The following is a 21,279-nucleotide window of genomic DNA, read 5'->3' as shown; positions in this document are numbered from 1 at the left end:
GAGGGGCGTGCTTCAGGACCCAGTCCAGGGCTCGGGGTGGGGAGGGTACATATGCGTCTTGGCCTGTTTTGACCTCCGTGTTAAACAGTAGCCTAGCAGCTAAAGTCCTTGCCTTGTATATGTCAGGATCTCATCTGAGTGCCAGTTCATATCATGGCTGCTCCACTTCCCGTCCAGTTTCTGCTTGTATCCTGGGAAAGCAGTAGAGGAAGGCCAAGACTTTGAGACCCTGTACCCATGTGGAGGCCCGGAAGAAGCTCCTTGCTTCAGATCGGCTCAACTCTGGCTGTTGTGGCCACTGTACTCATTACCACGGATGGAGTGACTGGAGATGTGGTTATGGAGGTCAGAACTGCCGCGGTGTGATGGCCATATCCTGCAGCCAAGCCAAGAGCAGACAACGGGGCCTACTTTCCAGGCCTGTGAGCCGGAGGCACCTCCCAGAAGCCCCTGGCAGACTCCCTGGGCCCCGTCTGCCTTGGACCCTGGCAAATGCTCGTGGTACAGTCCTGAGGCCAACAAAAACAGGCTTGGAGCCAAGCTACTTGGGTAACGGACAGCTAAGCCCCGAGGGAAGCCAGCAGGGTTGGCATCAATGAGCACTGGCCTCACCAGCGTCTCGGCGCACTTGGCGTAAGTACTGTGAGGCACTGGGTACCAGCAGAGAGCCGTTGGCTGGGATGAGCACAAGAGGAGGGCGGGCCGGGCCTGGTAAGACTTGCAGGACATGTTGGGGGTCGGGGTTGAGCTTGAGTTAGAGTAGGGTGGTGATAAAGCTCATTGGGGTGCAGTCCAAAACCTTTGCAGCCAGGGCAAGATGGGGGACAGGGAGCCTGGTGGGACGAAGAGGTGGGCAGGGGTGCAGAGGACAGGAGCTTGGTTGTAGGGCTGGAGGTAGCAGGGGCCAGTTCCCTGGCTGAATGGGCACAAACAGGAGTGATCTAGCAAGGGTGGCTTGAGACCCAGAGCCCTGGGCACCAGGCCTGGGAGGTGTCTTTCAGAAAGTTTATCCTTGAAGCCAGCGAGGAGTACGTGTCACTCAGCATGTTCAAGGCACCTCAAGGAAGACACACAGAGACTGATGGAGGACAGCAGTGGCCCTGGGCATCAGCTGGTAAGGGAGGCCCCTCGCCTGGCACCCGGACACAGCCAGCTGCAGCCCTCTGCCAGCCTGTCCATCACAGTCACTGATGTTCCAAGTAAGCCTCAGGCACCAGGTGGCAGCCCAGCCCTCAGCAGCCGCATCCTCGGAGGTCAGTATCCACAGTTCCCTTCACCTGTGTTTCTGGCAGGATTTCCATATTGTGAAACCTTACCTGTACCTCGGGTGGGCTGTAAGACGTGTGCACCTGAGATCCAAGCCCCCATCAGTAAAACTAGAATGTTCCAGACCACTTCCTGTCCACCCAACTTCCAGGGACAAACTCTGCCCTGGGGTTTCCCTCTCAGCATCTCGCCTGCATTCGAGTTGGTGTGTGGGCCAACAGCTGGGTGCTGTCTTCACTGGGCAATACCCCGCCGGACAGATCGGCTGCTGAAGGCTGCTGAGGGCGCTCCCAGTTTGGGGTGATGGTGAATGAAACAGCCATAAAGACTTGCTTTAGTTTTATTTTTTATTAAAAAAAAAAAAGACTTGTTATATAAGACATGTAGATTTCTTGTATAGATGTAGATATGAAATTCTCCAGGGTCAAAAAGTAGGCTTGAGATTGTTTTTATCAGAGGGTATATTTTATTTTATTTTTAATTTTTTTTTTTAAATCATCAACTTTTTTTTTACTTTTTTTTTTTTTATTGCAAAGTCAGATATACAGAGAGGAGGAGAGACAGAGCGGAAGATCTTCCATCCAATGGTTCACTCCCCCAGTGACCGCAACTGCCAGAGCTGCGCCGATCCGAAGCCAGGAGCCAGGAACTTCCTCCAGGTCTCCCACGCCGGTGCAGGGTCCCAAAGCATTGGGCCGCCCTTGACTGCTTTCCCAGGCCACAGGCAGGGAGCTGGCTGGGAAGTGGAGCAGCCGGGATTAGAACCGGCGCTCACGTAGGACCCTGGCACTTGCAGGATGAGCAGATAGCCGCTGGGCCTGAGCCACTGGCGTCTTGAAGGATTTGTTTGCTTTGATTTGGCCTCTTTTGGCTTCTGATTGTTTTTTCCACTTCCTGGTTACAAACCGGTTCACTAGCCAAGAATTTAAAAAATGCATCTCAAATATGTTTCATTCCACTGAATCCCATCACGTGCTTGGCACGGGCCCTCACTGCTCCCCTTTCTTCCAGCTCCACCAAACCCCAAACCCAGGGTCTGGCCCATAGGAAGGCGGGGCGTGGGGGGTACCTAAGGTCAAAGCCAATGGGCAACCTCACCAGGACCCTGGTCTGTGCTCCCCGCACCCCAGTTGTGCATGCTCTTCCAAATACACTAGCTGCCAGGTCAGAATTTCCCATTGGCTCTGGTCACAGTGAAATTAAAGCATCAAGTTCCCACCACGGTGGAGAAGCCAGAAACTGGCTCCATCTGAAGGTGCCCAGCACACCCAGCACGCGCCCAGCCCAGAGGTTCTGAGTGAAAATTCCTGTGGAGAGGAAGTTGGGCTGAGCTGTGCGTGTGCCTTCCATGGGCAGGTCCCTGGTTGGTCCATCGCTGTGTGTGTGGCCCTCCTTTGATTGGCCAGCATTCTTTCCAGACCTTTCATGTTGGCCAATTGGTCTCCCTCAGTCTAATGGTACTGCCTTTTACCTTAGGGGCTGGATTTCCTGGACAAGAAACCTCTTCATCCCAGCTGTAGAGAACTGCCTAGGTTGCCCTGTACCTAGACAGGTGTGACACTGCTTGGAGCAAAGCAGGCACTAGCTGACTGGCATTCTGGGCTTGGTTCAGGCTACCTCTGTGTAACCATAATTTTTTTTTTTTCTTTAGATTTATTTCTTTTTTGTTGGAAGGTCAGATTAACAGAAAAGGAGAGACAAAGATCTTCCATCCACTGATTCACTCCCCAAGTGGCCACAATGGCTGAAGCTGAGCCGATCCAAAACCAGGAGCCAGGAGCCTCTTCCTGGTCTCCCACGCAGGTGCAGGGTCCCAAACCCTCAGGCTGCCCTTGACTGCTTTCCCAGGCCACAAGCAGGGAGCTGGATGGGAAGCGGGGTTGCTGGCATTAGAACTGGCACCCATGTGCGATCCCGGCGCATTCAAGGCAAGGACCTTATCTGTTAGCTATCACGCCAGGCCCTGCTTATGTGGTTTTGATAAGTCTGAGATGCTGTTGATTTCATTGCCAGCTGGATCTGCCACAAAGCCCAACCTTCCTGTCCTTACTCTGGCTCATGCAGGTACCAGTGGATACAGTCGGTTAGACCAACCTGGCTCTCACCCTAGCCCAGCTCACATGCAGGCCACCGGGTGTTGTAGCCCTGCCTAGCCTGGTTTGCCCCCAGTCTCACATTCACCAGCAGGAGCAGTGGTCCAGCAGCAGATCCCCCGCAGCTCTCCTATTGGGCTTGCTCCCCATCCTGGGTCTTACGTGTGCTGGTGGGAGCTGCAACCCAACCTGGCATGGCTTACCTCACCTCGGCATCCACCAGCATGTGGCTGAAGCCTGGCTTGGCCTGGCCTGCCCCAAGTTCCAGCTCATGCTGGAAGTTGCAGCAGCCTAGCCCAGCCTGAACTACCTCCTAGTCATGGCTTTAATTTGAACTGGTTGGCATTGTAGCCTAATCTAACCCATGCTGTACCCCATCCTTATTCTCACATCTGCCAGTGGTTGGTATAAACTGGCCCAGTCTGGCTTGCCCCCAGACCTGATCAGTGGGTACTGTAACCTGGTGTGGTCTGTGCTGCTCCCAGTCTTGGTTCTTGTGCTCACCTGCAGGGACTGTGTCCTAACAGAGGAGTTCCCCAAGCTCCTCTGGTCACTTCCTTCTCACAGATCTCGCACACTCTGGTGGGTTCTTGGGCCAACCTGACTTGGCCCACTTCCTGTCCTATCAATACAACGCTCTTGCCCAACCAGCCCACACCCATTCTGTCTCGTACTGTTGTATCCTATAGCCCAGCCCTCCCTGTCTACTCCCAGACCTAGCTCTCGCACGAGCCAGCAGGTACTGAGACCTAGCCCAGCATGTCCTACACCCACTCTAGTTCTTGTGAGCACCAATGAGTGCTTGAGCCTGGCTCACTCAGGCACATCCCAGTCCCAGTCTACATCCATGCCCAGGGATGATGCAGCCGTGTCCAGCCATCCCCATTCCAACTCTCAGGCTCACTAATTCCTAGGGCTTCCACATGGATGAAATGACTGTCACATGCAAACTGCACCTGGCATGGCACTTCTGGCTACAGGGAAAGCCTGTAGGAGGTGTTGGTTGGTACAGCGCGCTTTCCACCTGTCCTGGGAGGGAAAGTGAAGGACAGGCTCCATAGTCGCTCACCAGCAGGTGACAAAGGCACGGTGAGCCCAAAGGGTCAGACCCCGCACCTGTGTCCCTAAGAACAGAGACCTGAACAGTTGTCAATGCCACTGAACCTTGGACATGACTGAGGTGTCCTACGAGGGGTGTCCAGTTCGGTCACTGCTGTGTCCTTACGGCATGTCATCAAGCCCGATGCTGTGGCATGGGGCGAGGGAACTGGCTGGGAGTCAAGGGGATTTTATTGTTATTATTATTAGACTCTACGTCTGGTTATACCATAAATAATATGGGATAACTGCCTAGGAAAAAGACTGGTCAGGAATACACCAAAATGCTGGAAGGAACCGTTCGTTCGTGGGTTATTCATGACTTTGACTCTCCCTTCTGAGCTATCCGGGATTTTGCAGCCAGAGTTTTTGCTTTTCAAGTCTTTGGAATTAAGACTACAAGTTCCAGAAGACAGTACGGCTGCCGGTTGCCCGGGACTGCATTGTCCCGGGCGAAATGATCTCTGGGATTTGTAGTCTAAGGGAGACAGCAAGGTGGGACGCGCACTACCGGCATGAATAACAGAGGAGGGAGTCACTGCCGTCCTGACCAATGGGCAGTGCGAGCCTGGCCTGAATGGCGGACGTAAAGCCAATGGACTAAGCTCTCGGTTTGAGTGACGAGGGTTGCAGCCTACGAGGGGTTTGTGGGGCAGGGCGGCGCGCAGCGGCCGTAGTGCGAACCATGGGAGGCAGCTGGTGGTGGGCTCGGGCTGCCCGCCTGGCTCGACTCCGCTTCCGGGGGTCGTTGTTGCCGCCTCAGCGGCCCCGGAGCGGGGGCGCCCGGGGGTCCTTCGCCCCGGGCCATGGGCCTCGCGCCGGGGCTTCGCCGCCCCCGGTGTCCGAGCTGGACCGTGCGGACGCTTGGCTCCTCCGAAAAGCGCATGAAACAGGTCTGGGGGCTGGGGCGCGTGCGAGGGGGGCACGGGGACAACCGGGCTGCCGGCGCGTTCGTGAGCAGTGGGGTGCACCTGGTGCAACGAGCTGGACCGGGAACGGGGCCCCCGTCCAAGGCGCAGGGAAGCGCCGGCTGCTGGGGGATCTAGGGAGGAATGGGGTCCGGGCTAGCGGGGCGCGCAGGGTCCGGAGAGGCGACCCGGGCCCGTGCGCCCGCCTGCAGGGAGAGGCTCCCAGGGAGAACTCGGTGTGTCAGGGCTGCTTGCCAAGGGGTCGGTTCGGAGTGCAGAGGCGACCACTCTTGGAAAAACAAAATCCGGAGTGTTGCTCCCCTCCTAAGTATGGGGGGGAGCTGGGGGAGTCCCGGGATTGGAAGAGCCCGCAGCCAATGGAGGGGAAGCTCTCCGCTGATTGGCATCGGAGACTGAGGGGCGGGGCCCCGAGTGTGGGGGTCCTGGATGGTGGGTCAGGCGCGCATGTAGGATGTTTGGGGGGGACAGCCCTACCCCCCCCCACCCCGCCACCCACCACCATTTGGCCACTGAGTAGTGTTTTGTGGTCTGGGCCAAGACGTGGATGGCATGGGTCGGCCATCCGAATAGGACACGGGGATGGAAAGGGAACGTGGAGGCTGGAGAGATTCTTGGGGTGGTGATGGGGGACAGCGGGAGGGCGGTCCTGGGGACCCACACGTGGGAAGGGACGTGCTGACCTCTCGGATCGTGGCTGCGGTGAATTGTGGCGCACGGGATGCCACTAGAGGGTTCCGGGATAGAGAAGGGATTTGGTAGGATGGGGGTTCAGTGCGGTGGGGTGGAAGGAAGCCGCGCAAGCCTGGGGGGCCGGGGTGGGCTGGTGCTGACGCCCCTCCCGGCCCCCGCCCCCCAGCCTTCCTCTCTTGGTTCCGCAATGGCCTCCTGGCGTCGGGGATCGGGGTCATCTCCTTCATGCAGAGCGACATGGGCCGGGAAGCCGCTTATGGTGAGTGTGTGTGGGGACTTACCCTGGCTCATGGGGGAGGCGGAACCCCCTGCCCTGTCCCACCCCTAAATGCAGGGTTGTCCCTCGCGCCCCTCCCGCTTCCTATGGGCACCTGACCCCCCTGGGCGGATCCCCAGTCTGTGGGTGCCCTGCCTCCGTCCCATGCCTCCTCAAGCCCCTGGCCCTGGGCGTCCCCTGACCCCTGCCTCTCCCGCAGGTTTCTTCCTGCTGGGCGGCCTGTGCGTGGTGTGGGGCGGCACCTCCTACGCCGTGGGCCTGGCCGCGCTGCGGGGTCCCATGCAGCTGTCGTTGGGGGGCGCGGCGGCGGGCGTGGGCGCCGTGCTAGCCGCCAGCCTGCTGTGGGCCTGCGCCGTGGGCCTCTACATGGGCCAGTTGGAGCTGGACATGGAACTGGTGCCGGAGGATGACGGGACGGCCACCGCCGAGGGCCCCGATGAAGCGGGCCGGCCACCACCGGAGTAGCCCCCCCACCCCGAGCGTGGACCCCCTTGAGGACGAGGACTGAGACATTAAAATCTGACTCCTGGTGCGCTCCAGACTTCCCATGGTACTTGCCACGAGCGGGGGAGGCCGGGCCAGCGGGGCCGCAGCGGCGCAGGGACGAGGCGGCAGCCCTGGAGATGGAGCCGCGGCGCAGGCGGCCTTTAATGCGCGCTCGGAGGTCCCGCCCGTGCCCGGGGCTGCTCTCCCAGGCCTCAGTCCCCCTTCCGCTGCAACCTGGCAGCCGCGGGCCCTGGGTATGGCAGGCCCAGGGTCGGGTAGAAGGCTTCCGGGAGCCCGGGGCCCGGGCCCAGCCGCTGCAGATGCGGGTACACGAGCCCCAGCTCTGCGGGGCCGTAGCGGATGGCGCCGGGCGCGCACAGACTCCGCATCACGGGCGGCGGCAGGAAGCCCGCGTGCAGGAGGGCAGGTGCTGGGTCCCCTGGTGGAGCCAAGCCCCAGGGCCGCATGGGGACCTGCTTCAGGGCCCCTGCACGGATGACGGATGTGAACTCGGGGCGCGGCAGCAGGGCGGGGCTGCCCGCGGCCTCCTCATCTCCACTGTCCTCGGACCCCGTGGTCACCTCCTTGGGGCTTTCCTCCATCTTGATGCATTTGCTCTGGGACTGGGAGGCCTCCTCTTTGTCTGGGGGGGCAGGCTGCTTCCCTTCCACTTGGGGAGCCGACCCTGGGAGAGAAAGAATCCAAAGGGCGCTGTACAGACCTTCCCAGGATGGAGTGAAGTTCTGGATCCACAGCTTCTGATGTCCTTGAAATGAGGCCAGTAGGGCAGGGCGTGGGGTTTGTTGGCGCAGTCAGCAGCCCCCTTGCTCACACCACCCCCTCGTGGCCTCCAGGCACGCACACCACTCTGCCAGCTCCTTCGGTGGGTCCCCCTGGCTGAGGTGGGATGGGGCTCACCTGTGGGCTCTGGCCCTGGGCTGGACACGTCCTCATGGGTGGCCGGAAGCTGGAAGGCGTCCAGGGGGGCTTGGTCACCCTCCGCTTGGCTGGGGACAAGATGATGGGTTCGGAATGTGGTGTGTGTGTGTGTGTGTGTGTGTGTGTGTGTGTGTGTGTGAGCCACCCTGCCTGTTTGGGCAGGGGAGGTGGGGGGACCCAGTGGGTTCCCAGCCCACTTGACCCATGCTCTCCTGAGGCTTCCCTGGGTGTCCCCAGTGGAACCTCCTGCCCGTGGCACCTTCTACACCTGTTGCTCCACCAAGGGGTCCAAGTCCACACCCAGCAAGGCTGGAGACCTGGGCAGCAACAGCCCTTCTCCACCCCGGGCACACCGAGGCATCCTGCTAAGATTTAACTTTATTACACTTGGGATAAGAAAGCCTTCCACAGCCCCACAGTGTCCCTGGCCTGGCGCACTCTGCTCTGCCGCCTTCTGCTGGTAAGAGCCCACCATGGCGTGCCCGCGCCTGGGACAGCCTCTGGTCAGCCAGGCCATTGCCCCTGCCCCCCAGCCCCCTCACGTTCTCAGAGCCTCCCGGGCTTGGCCTGTCCCCCCACACCCCTCACCTGAGCACGTGGCTGACCCATAGCACGTGGTGCTCCCCGGGGCTCTTGCCACTCCCTGCCACAGTGGCCACTGACTGGAGCCACACAAAGCCCCCAGCTCGCTGCAGCCAGCGGTAGTAGCCGGTCACCACCTGGCCCTTGTCCAGCACTGGGCGCAGCAGCCCGGAGCAGGAAAGAGACAGGAGGGGCAGGGGTGAGAGGTCAGGGAGAGGAGGCAGTGGGGCAGGGCAGGGTCGGGGGAGGGCAAAGGCAGAGGCACAGGGAGGATTTGGGGAGCCATGCTCGACACACACACATAAGAACCCCTCCCTGCTCGGACTCCCTGCTGCCCATGCTGGGCTGCACGAGGCCCCGGGGGATGCGCCAGGGGTGCAGGGGTGGCTGGTGGAGGGGTCTCACGCTCCAGGTGGCTTTGGCGGATCCTCGTCACGTCCTGGCCGTGCACGAACTGGTAGCAGCTACGGCCCACCAGCTCTGAAGGCCCCAGATCCATGTGGTCGCTGACTCTGGGGGCGGTGGGGTGGGGGAGAGGAGTCCCAGGTGCCGCCACCCAACCCCAAAAAGCAGGGATAGCTCCACAGCCTCCTGGTGTTCAGGGCCCTGCCCCTCCTCCTGACTCCGTCCAGGGGGCGCCCATTTCTGCCCTCCACTGGCCCAGTCCCCAGCCCCGGTACCTGCTCTCACAGGCAAGGATGGTGAGGCCCAGGCTGAGGCGGAAGACGATCATGTGTCCATGCAGGGGGAGCTCGGACAGCGGCGCGGGGGGCAACGTGTGGCCGAGGGCCACCAGGCCCAGGGCGCGTGCCCGGAGGCGCCCCGTCACATGGATGACCTGCTGGCGATGGGCGTGGTTGGAGGGGCAAGGCGGGGCCAGCAGGAGTGGGCATGCCAGGGGGCCATGAGGGGTTCACCGCACCCACCTTGTACCCAGAGGCTTTGACGTGCAGCCCCCTCTTGGTGAGAGTGGACTTCATGCGGACGAAGAAGGAGCGCTCCTGCGCGCGGCTGGAGGGGGCCGCCTCCGTGGGGCTGGGCTCTGGGCGGACAGCAGGACCGCTCAGGCTGCACAGACTCAGACACGCCGAGCCTGCAGAGCCAGGGGACTGGCCCGCGCTCCCCGCAGGCTCACTGCTCGGTACCCTAACCATGGCCTGAACCTGGAGACAGCCCCTCCTCTAGGAAGGCCTCCCTGACCACTCAGCAGGAGTAGCCACCCTATGTGGGGTTCCCCAGCCCTGCCTGTTGGAATCTCGGGCAGAGCTGGGTCCGTCGTGGTCACCCCTGTGTCCACAGTACAAGGAAGAGCAGCAGGTGCAGGCCCAGAGACCCCACCCGCACAGGTGCACGGGGGTTCCCGACAGCACGTTCACAGCTCATGGGGTTGTGCTGTGGAACAAACCCAAGGCAGGAAAATCCTACTGCCGAGTTGGCTTCACAGGCCCCCCAAGGCGGGGAGTGGAAATTTCCACGGGGAAAAAGGGTTTGCAGCGCAGGGTTCTGCAGCCCAGAGCGCGGCTGTGTGGCCCAGGGCCAGGAGGCAAGGCGCTCGCGCAGAGTGGGGGCTGGGGGTTTGCGTGGAGCGCAGCTGTACCCCAGGGCCGGCCTGCAACCCTCACACCGGGGGGCTTCCATGGGAACCAGACCTCCCCAGCGTACCGGTCTCGGCCGCATCCGCCGACGAGGAGGAAGACGAGGAGGAAGAGGAGAGGGAGGGGGGAGTGGGAGGCCCAGGCGTCGGGGCGCGCAGCCCCAGCTGCTCCAGCACCTCCGAGTGGTCGCCCGGGTGGATGTAGTCGAAGACGCTGCTGCCGGTCAGCTCCACCTGCCGTTCACAGACGCGAACACATCAGGTGCACCTTTGTAAAGGTCTTGAAGGGGAATGCTTCGTCCCGCTTCATCCCAGCGCCCCTGTCTATGCTTTAAAGGGGTGGGGGCGGGTGGTGCTGGACCCCCTCCTCCACTTCCCTCTCCTGGGCAGGCATGCAGGGTGTCCCAGCAGGCAGGGAGCTCTGAGAACACGCAGTAGACGATTTCAAACTCCTTAGTTGGAACCTTCGCTCAGGCCTCCCAGTCGGGATCACTCGCGTTCTCTCCCTGCCCGCCCCATCCTTTCCCCAAGGATGCAGTCCCGCCCAGCTCTCCTCTCTGGTCAGGCGGCTAACGGTCACTTCCAGGGCCTCTCCTCACCACAGGCTCTGCCCATCCCGGTCTCATGCCCTGCCCACCGGTTTTCCCAAGTCTCTACGTAGCCAGAGGCCAAAAGACAGAGACCCGAGATTCCGTGTCTGCCGAGGTGGCCACCTGGGCCTAGGGTAGCCGAAGCTGCAGGCTCCGCACCCCCAGCCTTGCGCTGCCCTCCTTATGTCCCGGCCTCCGGCTGCAGAAGCTGGGGCGGGGTCAGGGGCTGAAGCCAAGGGCAGGATGTACGCCTGCCAGCTGAAACAAGTCAGCAAGCCTCAACTACTGGCAGCAGCAGCCAGGGACCTTGCAATGGCTTAGGGGAAAACAAGTGGACTTCTGGTCAACCCCTCGCTAGCAAACTGACCCTGCACATGGACTGTACTGGGGGGCTGGGTGGGACCCTTCCAACCCAGTCTGTTCTTCATGCTAGGATGGCACAGCCAGGGGAGAGAAAGGGCACCTGTGAGCCCAGGGGGGACCCTTACCTGCGACAGGCCCAGGTAGATAGACACTGTTTCTGAAATGTACAGGAATTTCCCATCCTGGTTCAAGGCGAACACGAAGCCGTCCAGGGACTAGAGAGTGGGCGGGGCGGGGGAGCTGGTGCTGAGAAAGCTTGGGGAGTCTGTCACCCCCAGGCTCTGCGGAGGGGAGGCCAAAGGGGCGCCCTCACCTCGCCTGCTCCCAGGGTTGGGGGAGAGGAGCTGCTGCTCACAGAGGCGGCCACCGGGTGGCAGCAGAGAGCAGCAGGCAAGGGCCTCACCTGTAGGATGTGCCCCCCCAGCTGCTCACTTGCAGGATGTGCCCCCCAACTGCTCACCTGCAGGATCTGCCCCCCAACTGCTCACCTGCAGGATGTGTCCCCCAGCTGCTCACCTGCAGGATGTGCCCCCCCAAATTGCTCACCTGCAGGATGTGCCCCCCCAAATTGCTCACCTGCAGGATGTGTCCTCCCAGCTGCTGCTCGAAGACTTCCGAGGCCAGCGCCGCAGGGCCCCGGCGGCCTGGGGCTGTGGGCAGAGGGAAAGAGAAGAGGCCACATCTCCCAGTCAGCTTGGGGTGACACTGGGCAAGCCAGGAGCTGCAGGGCTGTCCTGGTGCAGTGGCTTAAGCTGCGGCTTGGCATGCCCGTGTCCAGTTGCTCTAGGCAGAACCCCACCTCTGCTTCCTAGCCAGCTTCTTGCTAACGCACCGCGGCGGCAGCACTCGATGGCTGAGTGCTTGGGCCCCTGCCAGGAGTTCCTGGCTCCCAGCATCGCGTGCCCCAGCCCTGGCCATGGCAGCCAGCTGAGGAGTAAGCCAGTGGGTGCAAAATCTGTCTCTCATCAAATAAACAAGTCTGTTTTGGTACACAGGAGCTTTTGAATGTAGTTTTTTTGTTGTTGATGTTCTGAATTCTCTCAAGATTCTTGGTACATTAAAGAATAAAGAAATAGGTGGCCCAGCAGGATGGCTCAATTGGCTAATCCTCCCCTTGCAAGTGCTGAGATCCCATACAGGTGCTGGTTCATGTCCTGGCTGCTCCACTTCCCATCCAGCTCCCTGCTTGTGGCCTGGGAAAGCAGTCAAGGATGGCCCAAAGCCTTGGGGTCCTGCACCTGCGTGGGAGACCCGGAAGAAGCTCCTGGCTCAGCTCCAGGCATTGTGGTCATCTGAATGAATCAGCGAATGGAAGATCTTTCTGTCTGAATTTCTTTCTGTATATCTGCCTTTCAAAAAAATAATTTTTTTCCAAAGAAGCCACCCGGGAGGCTGATAAGCACGTGACAAGATGCTCAGGGCATGAGGTCTTAGAGAAACAAAAGCCAAAACCCTGACAAGGGGCCAGTGCTGTGACATAGCAGATAAACCAGCATCCCATATGGGCACCAGTTCAAGTCTCAGCTGCTCCACTTTCAGATTGGTTCCCTGCTAATGTGCCTGGAAAAGCAATGGAAGACTACTTGGGGCCCCTGTACCTTTGTGGGAACCTTGGATAAAGTGCCTGGCTCAACTGTGGTCACTGGGGAAGTGGATTGGCAGATGAAATATATCTATATACACTTTCCAAATAAAAACCCTTAAAAGAAATTCAGTCATAATGAAATGCCACTTGTCTTTGGGGAGGCTGGTATTAAACTTGTTTGTTAGCAAGAGGACCTAAAACAGGCACGTAGTAGGGTCTTGCACTTGCTGGTGGCCAGTCAGCCATGGGCCAGGGGCGTGGGCCTGCAGGGAGCTGCAGCGTAACCTGGGGCCATCAAAGCAGGTGCGTTTCAGGGCCGACTGCCGTGATCACTGGGACACAGGGCTGTGTCATTGTCCTGCGGGTCCCGGGGTAGGGCGGGAGGGCAACATTCTGGGGGTGACGGGGATTTTCTGGCCTAGATCACGGCGGAAGGCTTGCACAGCATCAGTTGCACGTTTTCAAGTGATTCACATTCGGTAGAATTAACCTCAGTTAGCAAAATGGGATGGGCTGGTCATACATACGACGGGGAGCAACAGCGAGGGCCAGGCGGAGTGTCAGCGAGGCTGAGGGTCAGGCCAGGTGGGGAGGAGAGAGGGTGAGCAGAGAGGAGAGACAGAGCCGGGCCTCAGGCTGGGATGGACCGAGTCCCTCCAGACCCCCCGACAGGAGCCGGGCCTGAGGCTGGGGCGGGCAGAGACCCCCGACAGGAGCTTCTGTAACCCTAGATCTGCAGAAAATGGGCCTCCCTCCTCAGGGAGACCCAGTCTGGCACAGCAAGTGGGAGCCAGGTGCTCTGGGGGACTAGAGGGCTTGGAGGACTCCTGGGCCCCTGGACACCTGCTCTCAACCAGGCAGGGCACCAGGCCTTCCCTGGCTACGTGCCCGCCCCTCTAAGCGCCTCAGCTTCCTCGTGTCAGGTGGGTTTGCAGGAAGTGTCACCCCCTGGCAGGCTCAGCACCCAGGCAACTGGCACGCAGAGGGCTGGCGGAGGCACCCAGCAGGTGCAGCCACAGCCAAGGCAGGGGTGGATCGGGATGACCATTGTGGTCACCAGCGGGCCTGCGACAAGCTGCCCCTGCCACACCAGGGCCCCATCTCGAGCCCAGACCTCCTTTCTCCATCAGCACCCCATCCCTTGGCCGCCTCCAGCAACAATGACTGGGGGGAGTGATGGGGACCCACCAGCCCCGTGACAGGCACGAACAATGCCGCCAGCTAATTGTTGCAATTTTCCCTTGTCATTTCTGCTAATTCCTTCATTTTCCCGCTCACAGGATCAGCCCGGGTCAGACAGAGCAGCGGCAGCGAGCGGCGTTCATGGGCACGTGGGTACGGGGGTGGGAGGTATCGAGGGATCAGGAACCTGGCCCTAGTGGCAGCGACCACAGGCTGTGTCTCCTGTCGCTGCCAGGTCAGCAGTAGACTCTGTGCCACCCCTAGAGTGACCCCTTCTCTCTTCCCAATCCCAAACCATCACTCATTCATTCAACAAACACTGGCCAAGGGCTTCATCCCAGCAGGAGGAGGGCAAAAGGGAGGGGCAAGGCTTCGTCCAAGGTTCCAGGCACTCCTAGCTCCACCCCTGAGCCCAGACACCTAAGGAGTAGATTTTGGAGGAGGGAGCCCAGTAAGGTGCAGGCCTGAGGGTGGGGAGCTGAGCATGAGAGGGAGGGGCTCTGGCTTAGGCACCTCTCGGCTGCATCTGCAGAATGGGCACATGTGTGGTACACAGTAGGTGCCTAATCCATGCATCCTGCAGCAGTTCCTGGTACTACTGCCAATAACTGGAGTGCCTCTGTCCTTCCAGAAAGTTCTATGACATCCCCTATCTGGCATTCACTCCCAAAGGACCATCAGCAGGTCTCAGTACATATCCCAGATTGCTGGCAGCCTGGCCCCTGGCACCCATGACCCAGCCACACCTTTGCAGAGGCCCTGAGCCTGGGGTGGCCCCAGGCTGCAGGCTGTGATGGGGACGGGAAGTAAGTGTGTGTGTGTGGGGGTGGGCTATGTGCTGGGGACAGGAGGAAGGTGTGAATGTGGTGGGAGTGTGGGGACAGGCAGGTGTCCTGTAGGGACTAAGGTGCTAGGAACGGGGATCCCGGGATGGGAATAGCCTGTGGAAAGACCAAAGCGGGGGGCTGCCAGTGAGGGGAGGCAGAGAGGAGAGGTCCCCAGGAGAGGAGATGAGGGACTTACAGGTAGGGTTGCCAAGCCCCACCCCTGGAACAGGGCGAGGCTCGGGCTGTTCGCTGGGGCTGCAGGTGTGGCCCCTGCGGCCACGGGTGGGGACTCCAGCTAAGACACTGTCCAGGGTCTCCCCTGGCACTCGCATAGGCAGGTACAGCGCCTCGCTCTGGGAGAGGTGCCTGCACCCCGCTGCCCGCCCCAGCAGGTGTGCGCTGGAGACCACCCCTGCTACCTCGGGCAGCCTTGGGGGTCCCGCCAGGTATTAGGGGGCTAGACGTGGGGACGGACGGGGAGGGGTTCTCACTCAAACCCTCTTCTCCCCTCCCTCCAGCCTGGGGACAATAGGAGCGGCTGTTCGGCTCCCCCACCTCCCAGCACATGTTGAGTAATAACAGCAATCAGCCGGGCGCTAATGCTGCATTCTCTCCCCGCCAGTCAATTCGCCTAATTACCGCCTGGGAAGCCGCATTATTTAAATTTAAATGGTGATTTATTGCGAGTTTAATCAATGCTATTTTCTCTGCCCCCTCCTGCCCTGGAGCTGGGGCAGCCAATGGGACCCCAGCCTCAAGCTCAGGGCAAAGCAACCCCTTTGCTGTGCGTGAGGCTCTCACCTGGCCACCTCAGGGGGCCGCAGGGATAACGGGGCCTGAGTGATAACCGGCCAGGCAGCACGCTGCTGCCTGTGCGCTTCACCTTTCCCAGGGCCAGCGCCCCACTCAAAACAGCAGGTACTTAGCTAAATGCCAGCCAGCCTAACAACAGCCCAGCAAGGGCGGCGCTGCTAACCACGCCTCGCCCCCGCCTCGCCCAGCTGACCTGCCCCTGGCTCTCTGGGGTCTCTGGGGGTCTGTGGCTCTCAACAGTGAGCTCCAGGCAGCTTGGTGCGACCCCTGGATACAGTGCACCCAACCCCTACTGTTGCCAGGATCTTGCTGAAATCAGAACCTATGAAGTCATCTCCGCCTCTTGCGCCCCTTCCAACAGACTTGGAGAGCAAAAACCGCCCGGTGGGGCACCCTGAACCCCAGGCACCTTCAGGGACAGGGCTGGGCCAAGTGGCACGGGCAGCTCGGATCCCGGCTCCAGGGACGCCCACCCGCGCACCCCACCACGCCCTTGCCCACACCCCCCTCATCTCAGAGGGTGCCAGGACCCCCGGCCCTCCCGGCCCAGGCCTGTGCACTCACCCAGGCTGCCCGGTGGCGCTACGGCCCGCAGCCCCCAGGGCGGCGCCCCCAGGGCGGCAAAGCGCCGCAGGCGGAGGTAGGTGACGCTGAGGCGCACGATGGACGCCTTGTCCAGCTGGCTGGAGATGGCACCGGGCAACGGGAGCAACTTGGCCAGCTCGAAAAACTCCAGGTTTTCCTTTCCGCGCCTGGAGCGCGCAGCGTTGCGCGACTTTTCCTTGCGCTGCGCCTGCAGGCTGGGCGGGCGATGCGGAGGAAGCGTCAGTGGAGGGGCAGTGAAGAGGTAGGGGTGGACCCCGCCTCCTGCAGGTGGGTGCCCACCTGAGTTCTATGGCCTTGGGGCTACGTCCCCGGGGTCCTTGTTTGGGGAGGGGAACAGGCAACAGAATTGGGGGGGACAGGGTGGCTGGGTACGACATTCGCCCTCCCCAGGGATGGGGACTGGAAGATCCCTGGGGTCTCCGCCTGGGGAGGAGGGGGGCGTCTTCATGGGGCGGGGCCATGGCCGGGGGGCGGGGCTGTGCTCACCAGGGTCCGGGCGGGGCCTTGACCATCAGCCCAGGCAGAAAGTCCCACGGGATGCTGGTGCCACGGCCTCCCCCGCATCTGCCCTCGACCCCGCCGCCACGGCTGGAATAGGGGGTCGACATCTCGGCGGGGCTGCTTCAGGTGGACGCAGAGGCCCGCGCCTCCTGTGGCGTGAGGGAACCGCTGGCAGACTTTGCAGGTAAACTGAGGCCTCGTATGGAGGTGGGGTAGGGATAAAGGCGGGTCCCCACGAGGGGCAGGCGCGGGATGGGGACTCAGTTTCCCGTTGCTCGCACAGACCGCAGCTCCCACCCTGCCCGGGCTGGGCTGGTGTTCTCGGTGTGGACGTGCCCCGCCGCTGCCGCCGCCGCCTCCCCCGCGCCGCCCGCCAGCGCGCCCGCCTCACGCCCGCGCCGGGCCGGCTCCCGCATACCAATGGGCGCACGCGGCGCGCATACGGATCGGACCGGCCCGCGCGTTGCGTGCCAAGCATGCCCAAGCCGGGCGGGGGGCAGGTGCGTCCGCCTCGTCCAGCGCCAGCCCCCACTCCCACCAAGCCCACCCCATCGTCCTTCTCCCGGCATCAGCCACGAGCCCGTTTTCCTGGCTGGGCTGGTGAGGTTGGGGAGGAAGTGGCGCAGGGGCGCAGGGGCAACGACCCCACCCCAGCCCCTTGGGCGGAACCACAAGTCCTGGACGCCAGCACGACTTTATCCCTGGAGACCCTGGCCTCTGCCCGAGGCCATCCCTGGAGGTACCAGACAGTCGTCACCCCTGCTTCCCGGGGTCTTGATAGCCTTTGGACCCGGGACAGGCTTGCTTGGTCTTTGGTCTTCGCTTTGCACCCCGCCCGCCCACGGACAGCCGCAATCCGGTCACCCCCCACCTCTCACTCCTCCAGGACGCAGGAGTACCCCCACCCGTCGAAGCCCCGTGGGTTACCTGGCCGTGGGGTTGGCTCCGGGCGCGGGCGCGGTGGTGCGGGGCTGCCCTGGAGGCGCCGAGGAGGGGGCGCTCCATAGGCCCCGGGACTCGGGAACACGGCCCAGCGCCCAGCCTCTGGCGGGCGGCGCGTGGCCACCCCGGGCCCTCGCGGACTGGGGAGCCGCGCGCACGTGGGAGGCGCAGGTGGCGGGGCAGGTGGGCGGTGTCTTCCGGAGCCCCGCCTTCAGCCCCACTCCCTGCGCCCCGCCTGGTACCTGCCCCTCCCGACTGTCCCCCACAGGCAGGGTCTGGAGCGCCCCAGAGAGTGGGAACCGGGGTCCCCAGCAGGAACTTCAAGATCAACTCCAAAGTGGTCCCAGGGAAGGGCGCAGGGAGTGACCAGTCTCGTGGCCTGGTGTGGCGGCAATGAGCTCCCTGTCCCCAGGGGAATCAAGTAAGCGCTCAAAGCTGGGAAGTTGCGCCCATGAGTGTGTGTGTGTGTTTCTAAGGACATCAGCATTCTCCTACTCTGGCACCTTTAATTTATTTACTCATTGAAATGCGCTCTACTGTGGCACCTGGGGGTAAGCTGCTTGCAACAATGGCATCCATGGCTGCCTGTTCGAGTCCCAGCTACTCCACTTCCCATCCAGCTCCTGGCTAGTGTGACTGAGAAAGCAGTGAAGGGTGGTTCCAGTGCTTGGGCGCCTGCCACCCACGTGCAGTCCTGGCTCTGGCCTGGCCCGGCTCTGACTGGCACAGCCATTTGAGACGTGAGCAAGTGGATGGAAGATCGGTGATGCTTGCAAGTAAATAAGTCAATTGTAATTTATATACAGTTTGTTTGAAAGGCAGAAAGCAAGAGCAAGATCATCCATCTATAGGTTCACTCCTAAATGCTGGCAGCACCTGAGGCTGGGCAGGCCAGGAGCCCAGGACTCCTGCCGTTCATGTCCCGGCTGCTCCACTTCCCATCCAGCTCCCTGCCTGTGGCCTGGGAAAGCAGAGGAGGACGGCCCAAAGCCTTGGGACCCTGCTGCCACGTAGGAGACCCCGGGGAAGCTCCTGACTCCTGGCCTTGGATCATTTCAGCTCCAGCCATTGCTGTCATTTGCTGGAGTAAAGCAGCAAACGGAAGCTCTTTCTTCATCACTTCGGCTGTCGAATAAACAAATCAGGACGTCCCTTACAGGCTTGCCGTCCGCATAAAAGAAATAAATTCAATAAAAACTCGCTGGGCTTTGACTACTCGCTGAGCTCTGAGACACAGGGATACAGATTCCAGGCCTCTCGGGCCAGTGCGACTGGGGTGCTCCCTGAAGGCGCCTTCTCCACTGAGGTGGCAAGAACGAGGGGCGGGTCCCGTAGTAAACCTGGCCCCTCATGTGGCACTGGGAAGGGTTGGGGGGAGCTTGAAGAGGTGGAGCTTGGTGGGAAGTTGTAGGCCCCGCCCACACCTCGGCCTTCCTCTTCACTCCCCTCCTTCCCCGTGGGAAGCTGCCACCCTCACCTCGTCATGTGCCATGTGCCCTTGTCCACGCCCTCGACCCACCTGAGGCGGGCAGACACCTGCCCCCTGCGTCGCCCTTTTCTCCCCCCCTCACCCCCGTGCTGGCGCTGCAAACGCGCACACCTCACAGCCCCGCCTACACAAGTGCAGCATGGTGACCCCCCCAAGCAGAGTGGGACACATTCCCAGCTTTGCAGCTGCCCGTGGGGTCCCACGCGGGGCACTTCATGAACTCCTACCTGCCTGTTAGGGGACATGGCGACAACCCAGCTGGTCTTGGGAGAGGTTCCAGTCCCCAGGGCCGGTGGCCTCGGAGAGGAGGCCCAAGCTCGCTCCTCCCCAGCAGGTGGGCCCAGAGGGGCTGTTAAAAGGGGATCAGGTGTAGGTGGGGCTGTTAGAAGGGGATCGGGCGCAGGTGGGGCTGGGAGCGAGCCCGGGCAGGTAGTAAGGAGTTCAGTCAGGGATCCCTGGGCGTCAGGGCCTAGGATGGGAGGTGCAGGTGGGGCAGTGAGGATGATGGTACTCAGCTGTGCTGGCGGGGGGCAGGGTCCCCTACTCCCCATCTTTGTGCTCAACTTCGGCAGCAGGGCCCTGTCCATCCGCCAGTCTTCCATCTGTCCTAGACCACAGCAAGAGCTGGGTCAGCCTGAAGCCAGGCACCAGGAGCTTCAGCCGGGTCTCCCCGGTGGGTAGCAGAGACCCCCCGTCCCTGGACCATCATCTGATGCCTTAGCAGGTGCCTTAGCTGTGCTGGCACTCCAAGCAATGCAGCTGTGCCCCAACGTTTGGTCCCCTTTTGGGGTTCTTTCAGTCATAACACATTACAGTTCCCCCTTGTACCTGAAGGGCCACAGTGTGCTGTAGAGTCCAATTTGGTAGGAGGCTGATTTTATATTTTATTTTTAAAAGATTATTTTTATTGCAAAGTGAGATATACAAAGAGGAGAGAGAGGAAGATCTTCTGCCTGTTGATTCACGGCTGGTGCTGAATCAATCGGAAGCCAGGAGCCAAGAGCCTCTTCTGGGTTTGCCATGTGGGTGCAGGGCTCCAAGGCTTTGAGCCGTCCTTGACTGCTTTCCCAGGCCACAGGCAGGGAGCTGGATGGGAAGCGGGGTGGCTGGAATTAAAACCAGCACCCATATGGGATCCTGGCACATTGAAGGCAAGAGCTTTAGCTGCTAGGCTATCACGCCGGGCTCTTATTTATTTTTTGTTAAGATTTATACATTTATCTGAAAGGTAGAGTTACAGAGAGGGAGTGAATGAGTGAGAGCCAGGCCTGACCCAGGAGCCTGGAAACCCATCAGGGTCTTTCGTGTGGGTGCAGGGACCCAAGCACTTGGCATCTTGTGCTGCCCTCCCGGGCGCATTAGCAAGGAGCTGGGTCAGAATTGGAGCAGTCGGGACCTGAACTAGCACCCATATGGGAGGCCAAGATTGCAGGTGATGGCTTAACCCACCACACCACAGCACGTGCCCTAGGGCCCTGATGTGTACTGGCTCCTGGGCAGAGCAGGGACTGTGGAAGGGAGAGTCCAGGCAAGGAGGTGGCCATGGTCCAAGGTCAGATGACGGGGGTCCTGGCAGATGGTGGCAGAAGTGAGGGAGGGAAGCCCCTGGGGAGGTGGCTGGCTCGGGTGTGCAGGGGTGGGAGGTAGGAGCAGGTGGGGTCAGGTGTGGAACCCCAGGGGAGCCCCAGGGGATACACAGAACGCTTGGGTCTGTTCCCCATGCCTGGATCCTACCTGGGGCATGGCTGCAAGGTCACACCTCCTGGCTGGGGTAAACCCGTCCTCTGTAAAGTGGTGAGCTAAGTCGGTGGATGCAAACGGACTAAAATCGAGGGCCTCTGGTGGATTTTGTATTATTGGTGTTTCCGGAAGCCCCTTCAGGTCTCTCCTGGAAGCTTTCTAGAACTTAACTTTGGGAAGCCCTTCTTGCTCCCCGTCTCCACTTGGCTGCTGCAAAACTGGCCCAGGCTCCCCATGCCCCTCCCTGGTGTCCTGGGGCCGAGGGGTGGGTGCAGTAACTGACTGTCCCGGCAGGCGGAAGGCTCGAACTCGCGCAGCCCCCGGCTAGGTTTGTCAGCACCTGCTCCTGCGGGCAGGGCTGCGGCGCTCTGCTGACCCCTGGTGGCCGCTGGGAAGAGCGCGGCCCCTGGCTTGGCAGAGTTGGGGGGCTCACCCTGGGGTCGTTAAGGAAAGGCCCCGTCCCCACCCGCGGCTCCGTCCTGGCTTCAGGCTTGAGCATGCTCGTACAACGCTGGACCTGGCTCAGCGCTTTTTAAACAGTGATGTTTTATTTCTCATGGAGTTAGAGACCTTCATTTGTTTAATCTCCTAAAAAAAAAAACATTCCATGTACCGATGTAGCTAAAGCTGGGCCAGGCTGCAGCCAGGTGTTAAGCTACTGCATCCAGGGGCCAGTGCCGTAGCTTA

At 61.0% G+C, this 21,279-nt stretch overlaps 2 protein-coding genes across 2 annotated transcripts; one reads left to right on the top strand and one right to left on the bottom strand.

The window, feature by feature from the left end:
- Positions 1-5,103: 5,103 nt before the first annotated feature.
- On the top strand, positions 5,104-6,892 carry TMEM160 (transmembrane protein 160). Its single transcript, XM_040978264.1, has 3 exons — positions 5,104-5,350; positions 6,243-6,335; positions 6,553-6,892. Exons 1-3 carry the CDS (start codon positions 5,143-5,145, stop codon positions 6,816-6,818), a joined length of 567 nt encoding a protein of 188 aa, XP_040834198.1. The 5' UTR covers positions 5,104-5,142; the 3' UTR covers positions 6,819-6,892.
- Positions 6,893-7,051: 159 nt separating this feature from the next.
- On the bottom strand, positions 7,052-16,528 carry NPAS1 (neuronal PAS domain protein 1). The gene is made up of 11 exons (XM_040978263.1): positions 16,407-16,528; positions 15,879-16,114; positions 11,484-11,557; positions 11,033-11,122; positions 10,023-10,188; positions 9,287-9,402; positions 9,041-9,198; positions 8,766-8,872; positions 8,367-8,514; positions 7,758-7,846; positions 7,052-7,524 (listed from the first exon to the last, which is right to left on the bottom strand). Exons 1-11 carry the CDS (start codon positions 16,526-16,528, stop codon positions 7,052-7,054), a joined length of 1,779 nt encoding a protein of 592 aa, XP_040834197.1.
- Between the last annotated feature and the right edge of the window lie 4,751 nt (positions 16,529-21,279).

This window comes from Ochotona curzoniae, unplaced genomic scaffold (assembly GCF_017591425.1).
Source record: "Ochotona curzoniae isolate NIBS_2020 unplaced genomic scaffold, NIBS_Ocur_1.0 contig_2861, whole genome shotgun sequence".
NCBI classification, from domain to species: domain Eukaryota; kingdom Metazoa; phylum Chordata; class Mammalia; order Lagomorpha; family Ochotonidae; genus Ochotona; species Ochotona curzoniae.
The sequence above is the reverse complement of the archived record's forward strand: the minus strand, read 5'-3'. Positions and strand labels throughout refer to the sequence as shown.

Bases quoted from the DNA above. Each gene is read 5' to 3' on its own strand.
- NPAS1 (XM_040978263.1), bottom strand. From the start codon at position 16,528: ATGTCGACCCCCTATTCCAGCCGTGGCGGCGGGGTCGAGGGCAGATGC. The intron at 9,403-10,022 runs GTACGCTGGGGA...CTGTCCGCCCAG, and splicing joins GGCGGATGCGGCCGAGACCG to AGCCCAGCCCCACGGAGGCG. The intron at 7,525-7,757 runs GTGAGCCCCATC...TTTCTCTCCCAG, and splicing joins CCCAGGGCCAGAGCCCACAG to GGTCGGCTCCCCAAGTGGAA.
- TMEM160 (XM_040978264.1), top strand. From the start codon at position 5,143: ATGGGAGGCAGCTGGTGGTGGGCTCGGGCTGCCCGCCTGGCTCGACTC. The intron at 5,351-6,242 runs GTCTGGGGGCTG...CCCGCCCCCCAG, and splicing joins CCGAAAAGCGCATGAAACAG to CCTTCCTCTCTTGGTTCCGC. The intron at 6,336-6,552 runs GTGAGTGTGTGT...CCTCTCCCGCAG, and splicing joins GGGCCGGGAAGCCGCTTATG to GTTTCTTCCTGCTGGGCGGC.